Source organism: Eulemur rufifrons, chromosome 20 (genome assembly GCF_041146395.1).
Source record: "Eulemur rufifrons isolate Redbay chromosome 20, OSU_ERuf_1, whole genome shotgun sequence".
Lineage (NCBI taxonomy): Eukaryota > Metazoa > Chordata > Mammalia > Primates > Lemuridae > Eulemur > Eulemur rufifrons.
Window position 1 is genome coordinate 3,243,939 of NC_091002.1, and position 12,735 is coordinate 3,256,673.

A 12,735-nucleotide genomic window follows, 5' to 3' on the forward strand; every position below is an offset into this window, starting at 1 on the left:
AAGCAGGTGCTGAAGGAGCACTGGGGAAGAAAGCACTCGGATCACTAGGTCAGAGACGCAGGGACTTTATGAGAACCAGTCTTAAACATTTGAGGGGCCGTTATTTATTTATTTATTTGTTTTTATTTATTTTTTTTTTTTTTGAAACAGAGTCTCGCTCTGTTGCCCGGGCTAGAGTGCCGTGGCATCAGTCTAGCTCACAGCAACCTCAAACTCCTGGGCTTAAGCGATCCTCCTGCCTCAGCCTCCCGAGTAGCTGGGACTACAGGCATGCACCACCATGCCCAGCTAATTTTTTCTATATATATTTTTAGTTGTCCAGATCATTGCTTTCTATTTTTAGTAGAGATGGGGTCTTGCTCTTGCTCAGGGGGGTCTTGAACTCCTGACCTCAAGCTATCTTCCAGCCTTGGCCTCCCAGAGTGCTAGGATTACAGGCGTGAGCCACCGCGTCCAGCCGAGGGGCTGTTATTTAAAAGAGAAAATAATATCATCCTCTTGCTGGGCCTCGATCAGGTACCAGGACCTTTGAGTGAAAGATTCCTAAATCCTCACAAATGTCCTCACGATAAGGAATTTTTCCCACTCCACATTTGGAAGCTGGTGGCCCAGGAGGCTGAGCAGTGGGGCTGAGTGCAGGCCTGCCCTGCTCGCTGGTGTCTGGGGTCTCGGGGTCTCTGAGACACCTGGAGTCCAGACTGACAGGGGCAGGGGATCTGTGCCCTGAGGCCACACGGACGCAGTGAACTCCCAGCCTGTCCCCCTACAACCATTCACAAGCCTCATGGTGTGCCGGGCCCCGCATGGAGGGCAGGACACGGAGAGGCCTCCCCCAGCTTCCCAATCCCAGGGCCTCCACCAGAAAATGGCGGGGAGGCTTCCTAGTAACAGAAAACTGGTGTGACCAGAGGGAGGCCAAGGAGCCCAGAGTGGCTCTGACCAGCCCAGGAGGAGTGTGGCGAGGACAGGTCAGAGGTGCCCGGCAGTGATGGGCTGGAAGGGCAGAACTCTGCCCCCACCCACACTGTGACGGGAACCCAGCAGCCCACTGAGCAAGTCTGATGTGCAGGAACCTGAGACCCACGCGTCTCAGGGCCCGTCACCAAGGCAGCAGGGGGACCTCCGAGGGCTTCAGCGGGGCTGACACGCCCGGATCCACAGTTCTGGCAGCTCTGCAGAGGCCGACTGGCCAGGCAGGGCGGGACGGTGCCAGGGCAGGGGCCTGGGGCCTCCTCCCATCCTGAGGATGAGGGCGAGGAAGGAGTCTGGGAGGGGTCCTGATGTTTGGGCGTTGGAGACTGAACGTGCCCGGCCACCGCAGAGATCCTCGATTCAGGACAGCCGGTTACGCAGTTACAGCAGAGATGCCCTCTGAGTCCTTTCTTCCTGTCAGTCACAACGATGCCCTCTTTGTTTCCTTCACTAAGAACATTTCCTTTCTCTTGACACGGTTACTAAAACCCAATTTTGCTGAGACGGACAGTGTCGCTGATTGGACATGCGGAGACAGTCAGGCAGCACATCCTTCCCGTGGACTCTGAGGGTGGGACCCGCATCGTCAGGCCAAGCGAGGACACCAGAGAGCAAGCATTAAGAGTGCGAACCCCAAGTCTCCACATGCCTCCCTTCCCTCTGCTTGGGTGCAGGCCCAACCCTGGTTTCCTTGTCGGCTCCGACCAGAGCCATCGCCAGCCGACGGCCAGGATCCTCCCGGTGGGGCTTGCTCAAGGGGGTCTCGAACACTCAGAGCCGGCCCCAGCTCTGCGTGGAGTCACAGCTGCCTGCTGGCCTCCTCCCAGTCAGAAAGGAAATGCCTTTTCTAATAACTCAGCTGCTCCCAGCCCCACCCGGCACCTGCAGCCCACCGCGCCGACACCTGCCCTGCCGAGGCAGGCTTGCCCCCCCGGACGTGCACTGCACCTCTGCTCCAGGCCCGTGTCTGCTGGCTCCTGTGGCCAGGCAGCAGCAGGCCGTGGGGAGAGCCAGGTGCAATGTGGTTCCCCGGTGGGTTAATCTAATCAGGAGAGGTTTCCACAACCACACCCCCCCAAACGCCTAAGTTTTGCGGGCTGCCTGGAGCCCAGCTCTGAATCCTCAGCGTTCTATACACACTCCTCTGTTGCGAACGGCCAGGGTGGCTTATATTTTGATTAACTAACAATTCATTCCTGCAAAGCTGGAAGCTACGAGGAGGTCTGACACAGAGTTATACTGCAGGATCTGCAGCAGGGGAAGTCCCCTAGGCCCTCCAGCGACCCCCAATCCACAGAGTCCCCCTGTCACTCACCCTCACCTGGCTCACATTCTTTGATTAATAATCATTGTTTTCACTGCTTGCATACAACAGCAGCTCCATGTCTACATGTTCACTTGGCAAAACCACCACCCTGGCTCACTGTCCACCCACCTGGCGCCTGCAGCCAGCAGCAGACGTGGCTGGAGAGAAATGCCCTGGGCCACGCCGGGTGGGCCCACCGATCCCCCACGGCACTGATCACCTGCTCCAGTCCCGGATACGTCACCAATGGTTTCTCTTCTGTCCATTCCTGGAGGGCAGGATTTGCATCTATCTAGTTCCAACACCAAAAACAAGGCCTGGCACACAGTAGGTGCTCAGTAAATATCTGCAGGTGAATGGCGTGCTCTCCAACACATGGACACGGTACAATCTATGTGTTCAGGGGGAGACAAGGAGGCCGGGCTGACAGCAGTGACCAGGAAGGACTGTGTCTGCAGCTCTGGGATGGATCAGCCTCTTTTCTTGTCCATAGTTAACCTGTATGAATGTCCTGTGGCCACACTGGTCCAAAAACAGTTATGATACAGCCCAAATCTACAAAGTCTCTGTGCTCACGATCTTATTCCTCCACCACCTCCTGCACATGGCCACGCATGGCCCTGCCCCCCACTCTCTCTCCCTGGACCCCTTGCTGGTCCCCTGGCTGCCAAGCTTGTCTGCTGGAATCCGATCTACCCATGACACACACAGCCCCCCAGAGCTGGCTAGGGGCGCTCCCCTGCTTGCAAGGTGCTAATGGCTTTTCGTTCCCTGGGAGCAGTTAGGCAGGAGGTCGGCACGGCCCTCAGTAACAAAACACAGACACACACACCAAGAAGCGTCAACTCTCCTGATGAATGAGGGGGGAAGCCACTGTTCCTCGCACTCCTGCCTTTAATGCTCAAGCGCATGCTTGCCTCCATCTTTGCAGAAAGAGCCGGACCCAGGTCTAACAGGCAACACTCGGCGTCTGAAGTGTCCTGTTCAGCAGCCACTCGCCACACATGGCTATTAATTCACTTGAAGTCTGGATTAGCTAAAACTAAATTAGATTAACGATGCTGTTGCTCAGTCACCCTAGCCACACTTTCGGCACTCAACAGGCACGTGTGGCTGGCGGCTGCCCGCTGTGCGGTGCAAGAGTGAACAGTCCCTCATCACAGAAATCCTACCGGGCCGGGCTGAGCACAGATTTTGCTACTGTTGTTTTGTTTTCATAGCCTTTACCATTACAGCTACCTCCTACTCGTGGTATGTGATAGGTCTAACTTTAGCATGTGGTACTGAAATTAAACTCCCTTTCAAAAGACAGTTATGTAGGCAAAAATAAAGCAACTTAAAGAAAATGACTAAAAATTGGAAAAAATAGGAAAAGTCAGTTAAAGAACACGTGGCACGCAGAGGCAGGGACAGCTGTGAAGGGGCAGTGTGAGTGCGGAGCCCCGGGAGAGAGCCCGCCACTCACACCCCACACACCCACAGCCTCCTCGGCCCGGGGGCTTCCTGCCCCCACTCACTCTCGCCGCCTGGGCCGCCCACAGCAGCCTGGAGGGACCTTGGGTTACAGCAAGGACGACATCCCTCACACAGCCCATGTCAGCGTTGTGTCACCAGAAGCCCACGAGGCCCTCCAGGGCACGGCTGAGTTTCTTTGCTTTCCCCGGGGCCTGGGACAGCGGAGGCGCTGAGGAATTTGTAGCTGGATAAACAAAGAAATCACACTCTCCCGAGCCCCACAGTGCTAACGGCTTCGGCATCCACAGTGTCATCGAACCCTCGTGACAGTCCAGAGAGAGAAACGGGGCAGGTGTAAGGAAGCCGGGGCTCCAGGAGGGTGGCTGCCACCGTCCCCATGCTCAGTGGGCAGCCTGGGCAGGGCAAAAGCACTGGACCAGGCCAGGTAGGCCTGAGGGCATGAGTCCCAGCTCTGCCCCTCACAGCTGGGGACTTTGGGCAGCCCCATGTCTCCTGAGCCTCCATTTCCTCATCTGTAAAATGGGGTGCCACCATTGTCTTTGGGTGGCACCTGATTTGTGAACTACAGGACCCTGTCCGGGAAGCCCTGCGAGTGCCCCTCCTGACGGGCAGGCCTGCAGCCCTGCCTTTCGTTCTGCCAGGAGCACGGCCGACAGCCTCGGACGTCGCAGTGGGCACCTGCGCCCACAGCCCCCATGAAGGCCCCCAACTCCTGGGCAGCACCTGCTTCTCCTCCAAGGGACCACCCCTCCCCTGCACCCTGACGCCATGCTGGGGGCAGAACGAACCCCCTCTGTGCCAGGGAGAGCATGTGAGTCCAGCCTGGCCAATCAGAGCCCTGCAGTCCCCCTCCGCCGGCTACACACCTACACGGGGACTGGTTCAGAGGGTGCCCCTGAGGCCCCGTCAGAGCCTGTGGGTGCCATCTGGGGTCTTGGCGGGACAGCAGAGAGAACTGGTCTCTTTTCTCCTGGACTTTATTCTGGGAGGGTGTGGCCCAAGCTGCTGGCGCCAACTGACCACCACGTGGAGCCCGAGACTGAAGCCAGAGCAGAGACAGCTGGGAGCAGTCGGCCCCGGTGCACCTGTGCCTGGTCCTCTCCACTGAGGTCCAGTCCGTGAACGCCCTGCGGCAAAGCCAGTCCTGGCCAGCCCATGCTCTGGGCGCTGAGGACACGCGCGGCTCACAGGACTTTGCCCGGCTCGGCCCTCCACATCCAGCCAAATCTGGGCTCCGGCCTCGGCCCTTCCGGAACCTCCCTGCCCACCCCAGTCCTCGTGCCCTGTGGGCTCCGGGCGCCGTTCCTCGAGGGCAGGAGAAGGAGACAGGTGTGCATGCTTCCTGACACCACTAAGTGCGGCTCAGAGTGGGGCATGACACACGGAGGGGCTCACTGGCGACGCACAGTAGGACGGGGGGGTACCGAAAAGACGCAGCTCAGAGAGGTCTGACTCCCCCAGGGTCACGAGCCGGAAGGTGCGGCCGACTCACGCAGAAACTTCTGGCTCTGAAGCCGGGCGTTTGCCCACACCCTCTCGCCGGGCTCGGGAACATCCAGTGCTTTGCTCCGAGCCCTTCCCAGTTTCCTTCCCTCTAGTTCCTGAGGGTCTGCCTGGCCAGGCTGGCTCAGCCCCCAAAGCCATTTGTTACCCTCTTTCCCTCCTTCCCAGCTTGTCCCCTGCTGCCGCACTCCCCTCCGCACATCCCGGCTGCTGCTCCGAGGGCTATGCCACCCCTGACGGGTGGGACGCAGCAGTAGCAGGCATGACACCCCCGTTGTCCGGAGCTGCTCCGTTCCGGGGGCCCAGGGCTGCCCGGCTCGAGGCCGTCTGATGGCACAAAGGCTCCTGGGGGCTCCTCCCAGCCCCCTCATTACACACCGGGCAGTGCCCTTCACAAAGGCAGCCGGGTGCAGAGGTCAGAAGTGGGGACTCCGGGGCTGGAGGGCCTGGGTTTCAATGCCAGCTTCCACACGCGGAGGCTATGGGCTTTGAGCAAGTTGCCTCAGGCTCTCTGTGCCTCAGTTTCCTCATCTATAAAGGAGAATCATGACGGTACCTGACTCACAGGGTTGTTGTGCAGATGACATGAATTAAAATTAACGCATGCCGATATTAGGCACAGACATGGCACATAGGGCCACGCTGAACGTTACTGTGATCACTATCATTGTTCTGCAGAATAGAGGCATCCTAACCACCTGCCTGCCCTGCTGGCCACAGCTGCCCCTCGTGGGCCAAGCCTCGCCCATCCCCAGGCCAGTGCTCATGTGTCACCGGGTCTTTCCCCACCGGTCAGTGGGGGCTCCTCAGTGCTATTGTCTCTAGCTGCCCCAACACAGGGGACCTTTGAGCAGAGGCCCTGGGATCCTGATCCAGCCGGGCTTCTGACACCCTCTTGTCACTCTAAGCCCTAGGCAGATCCCAATGCTGTTCAGCAACACCTGCCTTGGGCCCCACGGAGGGGCCCCAAGGAGCCTTTGGCCGGCTGTCTGAGGGGTGCCAGCTGTCCCTCCTCCAGGACTCTCCACCTCCTTCCTGGTCTCTGGTGAGGCCCCAGGATGACAGGGACCCTGGCCACCCCGGGAGACGCAAGGGATCAAACGCAACTCTCAGCAGCCCTGACTGTAAAGTTCTCAGAAATAGACGCAACATGATTCCATATCCGGACCTCACACCCCGGGAGCCAGCGGGCCACTCATTCAAGAAGCGAAATGGAACAGAAGCCCCCAAACCAGCGTGCTTACTGCCAAGCCAGCCCACCCACGCACCCCCCCGGAAGCCACCCTCCGCGGGAGACGGCAGGGTGGGCCGGCAGCGAAGGATACTGAAGCTCCTGTCGGTGATGGCCAGGTGCCAGAGGTTGATGCGCAGGTCGTCCGCAGACATGTAGGTCTCGCAGTCGCTGTTGACGGAGATGGAATTGATGTGGTAGGTGTGGCCGTTGGCGAAGATCCTGCGGGGGCTCACCTCCACCATCAGGTCCATGGGCTTCAGCACGGGCACCTGCGCAGGAGGGGGCGGTCAGAGCAGAGGCCGTGCAGAGAGAAGGCGCGGCGGCCCGGGGGCAGGCGGCAGCATCAGGAAGTGGCACGCAGGGGGCGTGTGATGGAAACCAGAGGTGGGAACTCTGGTGTGGGCGCCCATCCTGCCCCTGTGAGGTCTGAAATAGGCGGTGGCGGCTGGCGGACGTGCACTGCCCACCCAGCCCTGCAAGAAAGGCCGCCTCCTTCACTCAGGCTCCTGGGCTTGGTTTGAGCCCTGGCAGGGACGCTGCATGTCTGTGATTGAGTGACTGAGCCCTCTGCACCCCAGTTTCCTCATCTCTGAAATGGAATGAAAAGATACTGTGGCAGAGGCCGTCAACTGTCCCCCAAACCATAGCATCTCCCCCCATGATACAGTGCTGTCACTGGGAAGTGGCTGCCTGGGTGGGGACCACATTTCCCTGCTGCCATTGCACCTGGGTGTGGCCATGTGACTGTTTCTGACCAATGGGATGTGAGCAAGGCGCTGTGTGGTGCTTGTGGGCTAGTGGTTAGGCAGTGGGTTTGCCTTCTCCGCCTGGAAGGTGAGGACCCAAGCCTCAGGGATGGAGGCACCCAGCATGGGGTGGGTGCAGGAGAGCCATGTGCAACCAGCACACCCACACCGGGCCTGTCCACAGGGAGAACTACATCTCCGGGTTCAGCCCTAGAAGCAGGGCGTATTTGTCACGGCCGTCGGGGTTGGCCTGACTTATACAAACTCATCTAGGAGAGCTGGTACAAGGGGTCCCTGTGACAGCATCAGACATTGGGCCTTTCTTCCCCCCACACCTTCTGCCTGGAACATTCTCCCTCGTTCACTCCTACTGAACTCTGACTCCTCCTTCAAGACCCGGAGGCAACAGCCCCTGGGGCACGCAGCCTGCCCTGGCAGGGGTGTCCCACGGCCTGGTCGCCCAGCACGCTGCATGCATCTCTGCTGGGGTTCTCATCACGCACTGCAGTGTGCCGCGGGCTCGGCTCTCTGTTCCTGGGGACCGTGAGGTCTTTGGAGGTGCAGAGACAGAGACAGACAACAGTCTCTGATCTCTCCCAAGGCCTGGCCTGGGTGTTCAGGACATGAAGGCTGGCATTGCCATCTCCATACCACCAATGACAAGACTGGATGCCAAGGGGAACCAGACTCGGGGACTTGCAGAGTTAGGAAGCGACAGAGCCAGGACAGTCACCAGGTGCAACCACCCCTGAGGTGTGTCGTGGTGGAAAGGGGCTGGCTCCCAACCCTGACTGCCAGCTCTTGCCAGCTGTCACCTTCACTGGGCTTCACCTCTCTGGGCCTCAGTTTCCTTTTCTGTAAATGGGGTAATGGAGATGCCTGCCCAGGGGCTTCTTGAGGGATCCACGAGTTGAGGCCACTCAAGGGTGCAGAGCAGCTCTCGGCACGCGGTCAGTTCTCCGTCCATGTGAGGAGCCATGCGGTGGCTAGGGGTGGTCAGGCCCCCGACACCAGGTGTCTACAATGCCCCCAGGGTGAGCCCCGGGCGGTGTGCGACAGGAACAGTGTCCGAGAGAGGCTGTGAGGTCAGCCTCGGGGGGAGGCAGAGGGCCATTCTGGGGCTAAGCGCAGGGTGGCGGAACAGGGCTGCCGTCACCACACAGGATCCTGGGAGTCCAGCCACAGCAGGACAAGGACAAATCATGGCAGACTGGCTGCTTGGACTCAGGTCGAGGACAAAGACAACAGACATGCACAAATGTGTGAGAGAGATTTCAGGTGGAGACAGGCGTGTGAAGACAAAACAGGTGAGAGCCGAGGTTCGGGAAGCAGGGGCTGGTGCCAGGCCAGAGGGGAACCTGGGGGGGACATGAAAAGGGGCCTGAAACGGGCTGTGTGGTGGCACTTGGGCGATGTGGGACCTACGAGAAGAGAATCTCCTCTCAGGGGATCCCCCCTGGCCCCACGCCCTGCTCAGGCTGGGCCAGGCCCCCTGGAGCCCCCACTGCCCTGTCATGGCCCTGACCCACCCTGAGGTTGTCGTCTTCCTCCGTCTGTGTCCCAGTGGGACAGGGACTGGTTAGGGCACGACGTGTCTGCTCTGGTTTGTCTCCCTGGCTCTCTGGTACTCGGCCCACGGCCTAGCACAGAAACAGCCTCCAGTGAATGAGCGAATGGGTGAGTGAGTGAATGAGTGGGCCAAGTCCCTGAGTTCCCAGGGGACAGCTGAGATGGGAGGTGACGGCTTCCATGCCGCAGTGGAGCAAGGGGCACTGAGCCCCTTCGGTGCGGGCGCAGCTCTGCAGCCCACATTGGATTTTCCCCGGCAGCAGGGCAGGGCACGTGTGTGTGAGCGTGCGGGTGAGTGTGCAATTGTGTGAGTGCAAGAACATGTGTGTGTACGTGTGCACATGCCCGAGTGCATGTGACTGTGCACGCAGCATCGGTGTGCAGGCCCGCCTGGCTCCAGGTGATTCTCGTGTTGCTGTCTCTGTGTCTGTGTGCTTCTGGGCTGCAGGCCTGGACGGCGGTGTGGGCGTGTCTGGCCCCTATACGGGGTCCCCCGTGCACATTCCTGTGTGTCAGCTTCTAGGTCAGCTCCCAACCTGCCTTCCCTTCAGGGAGCAGCCACTGCCTCCTGGGGATCCTTGGACTCCGAGGGGACAGGGGAGTCCAGTGTCCCAGCAGAGTCAGAGCATCACTGGGAAAGTCCTGGCACCGCAGTCTGCCTCCCTGCTCCTCCGAGCAGCACTGTTTTCTCCTGGCAGCCTTGGGATGGTTCACCCCATGCTCCAGCCATTCGCGGCCAACCCCCAAACTAGATTTCAAAAACTTTTTTTGAAAGAAAAAAAAAGGAGAGAAAGAATGAAAAGAAACCTGCCTTGAAGGTTTGGCGGTTTCATGAATAAAACACGTACCCTACACACTTCCAGAAGCCACAGTCTAGTCAAGGTGAGGACAGGAAGACAGACACATAAACACTAAGGACAGAACAGTGTTGGATACAAACAGCTAGAGTGGACTGAGGAAGCCCAGTGACTTTCTTCTGGCCTGCATAGAAAGGCTTTAAAGAGGTGAAGACTAGTAGGGTTTTAAAGGATGAATAGGAGTTCACCAAAAAGAGAAGGTAGAGAAAGGCCTCTTGGGGCTCTCACAGCAGTGTGATGGTGATTCCATGTCTGTTGCCTTGGGTACTGGGAACACTTGGCGGGCAGGGACTGAGCTTTACCTTGCTCCCCTCTAGGACCCCAAGGACCCAGCCCGGGGCCTGGCCCAGAGCAGCTCCTCAGTAAGTAAGAGCTTCCTCCAGGGTTAACTGCGTGGATTGAGCAGAAAGCTGTGCAGGACTGGGGTGGCTCAGGTAAAACGGGACACAAGCAAGGGAGGACCAAGAGGAGGACAGACCAGGACACCCCAGTTCTTCCCCCGTCTCCTCCAGCTCAGTAGTAGCTAAGCGTCTTCGGATGTGAGTGACTCACAGAGAAAAGGCCCCAGGGCTGGGAGGGAAACAGACAGGATTCCCACGGGCTGCTGGCTGTGCCTCCAGCGCCAGGGGATCGGGACGCGATCGCCACTTCCCTCCTAGGGAAACCCTCATAAACTGTCTCGGGGCTGGGGGTGGGGCGGGGGCACCGGCCCCTCATTACTCAGCGTGGAAGCTAATCCGCTTCCCCACTCCCTCAGGACGCGTTTGTGCAAACTGCCCGTCATCTAGAGGCCAATGTGTCTACACATTTCTTCTCGGGAGCACATTGATCACCGCTTGCTGTTCACGACAACTTGCAGAACGCTTAGCGTGTGCGCCTGCCACGTCTCTGCGGAGAAGAGCCCATGAGGCTGGGCACTGTGTGAGCCTGCTAAGTTGTTTCAGAGAGATGGGTTCTCACCTCCGTTCTGCTGGGGAGGAAACTGAGGCCCGGAGCAGGGAACTGGCCACAGACACCCAGCGGCAGTGGGTTGATTTGCCAGCAGTTTGCGTGAGAGCCTGAAGAGGCTCCAACGTCACCCGCCCCATCAGGCGACACCACCGCTCGATGGGAGGGTGGGAGCAGCAGCTCACCATCAGGGACGGTGTCGCGGGGTGTGAGCCTGGCCTCTCACGTCACCCCAGGATGCGGGAAGCAGATCAGCTCCTGCACTTGCCCCAGCTCCGTCAGCAGCCTCTGGGCTCCTGTCCTCTGAGCAGGCCTGACCCAGGCACGTGGCACCGAGAAGACTTGGACCTGATCGTGCCCCCAAGCGGCCACCAGGGTCTTTGGTCACCGCGGTCCCCGTGTGCCCAGAGCACAGTGGGGTACGCAGGCACTCAAGCCGGAGTAAGTCGGAGTTAGCTGGGCACCAGCATGTCCCTCCACAAACGTGCAAAGCGCACGTTCCAGGCACAGTTCTGGAAGCCAGGGATGAGCAAGGTGGCTTCAGATCCTCCCGCCCCGATGGAGAAGGAAAGGGACCGACGTCCAGTCTGTGCAGCAGGACGCCATTCACCATCCCTGCACTCGCCTCGAGGCGGGGACCTCCTCCCCCCTCGCGCAGGGGACTGACGCCGACTCCGGAGCCAGGCTTTCCCGGCTGTGGACCCCAGCCCTGTCTCATCTGCGACACGCGGGTGACAGCAACAGTGCCCCCTCTGTAGGACGAGGGGAGCGAAGTGAGCTGTCACGGCGAGAGTGCTGGGAAGACACGCGCTCCTCCTGCAGTGTTTATTCTTGCCCCAGACGGGCCCAAGGCCACACTGCCAGGAAGTGACACACGTGGGCTTTGAACCCAGGCCTCCTGACTCTAGAACTCTTTCTTCTGTGTCTCAGCCTCTCCACCGGAAGAAACACGAGTTCTTTTGCCTTTTTATGTTGTCGGGGACAAGAGTTCGCCTCGGCACAGCTCTGCAACTTAACCTTCCTGGCTCTTTTACGTCCACTGCAGTCTTTTGAGCTGGGCCCTCGCAACCGCTGCATCCCACGAGTCCCAGCTTCCCCTGCCCTCCACGTCGGGCTTGGGAGCCACAGCGCCCAGCTGACCGGGTCTCCTTCTGGCTCTGCCCCTCACTCAACTGAGTGGCTCTGGGTGAATGTCTGTTCCTCCCTAGGCCTCAGTTTCCCCCTTCACGTACCACGGGATCATCTGGCTTGCTCTCTACCCTCGGCCGCAGGTGAAGGGCACTTTACAGACAGGCGCCACCACACCTCTTGCTCATGAGACACCCAGAAGAAATACGATGGCCTCCATTTTGCTGGTGAGGAAACCGAGGCAGGGAAATGCCCAAGGCCACCCAACACATACGCAGCCCAGCCAGGATGGGAACCCGACTCTGGCTCGAATCTCAAAGGCCCTTCAAGTCCTAAAATCCTCATCATTTAACTAAAGGAACATGAGCTCGCTTCCCACCTGCCGGCCTCTTCCGTGCCCGTCTCACCTGCAGTGATGTCACTGTGGACAGGTCCTTCAGTTTCCCTTCCTCGTCCTTCAGGTTATAGCCCTCGGGCCTTTTGTCTCGTTCGGTAATCTTCCATAATTTGATAGTTTTATCTTTTAAAACAGAACAAAGTAAAGACAGACACGTGACCAACCAAGAGAAGGGGCGCAGGACACGCACGTCGGCCGGCTGGGGGACGACGTAGCTCCCAGGGACGCAGCGGTGCCGCCGGCAGACGGCCCTCAGACGCCACCGCGACCCTGCCCTGGTCCCAGCCTGCCGCCCGCCCTGCGGACCGTGGGCTGGCCAAGCCCCCACACCCCCCATCTCTCGCTGCCTCACGCGCTGCTGCTTCTGCCTCCCTGAGGAACCTGGTGACTGCAGTAGCCAAAACACACCCCGCGGTGCTCAGCAGCTTCAGGACAGGCTGGTCTGGGACTCAAAGCCCCGGGGTGGGGGTGGGGGGCCGCCAGCTGTGGGGGAGGGGAGTGCAGGATGCTCCAAAAGACGACCTTTCTTCCAGAGGGGCAGGAAGAAAGTGACCCGTCCGTCTTAAACGATTTTTTAAAAAGCGTATAAGGCCTAGCAC

At 59.3% G+C, this 12,735-nt stretch overlaps 1 protein-coding gene across 1 annotated transcript in view; it reads right to left on the minus strand.

The window, feature by feature from the left end:
• The window catches only part of PPP2R2C (protein phosphatase 2 regulatory subunit Bgamma), a 134,849-nt gene that overhangs the window by 36,869 nt on the left and 85,245 nt on the right, over positions 1-12,735 (minus strand). Inside the window, exons 4-5 of the mRNA XM_069495824.1 lie at positions 12,147-12,259; positions 6,583-6,760 (exon numbers count right to left, since the gene is read on the minus strand). Of these exons, the coding sequence (XP_069351925.1) occupies positions 6,583-6,760; positions 12,147-12,259 (291 nt within the window). The remainder of the gene's footprint in view (positions 1-6,582; positions 6,761-12,146; positions 12,260-12,735) is intronic.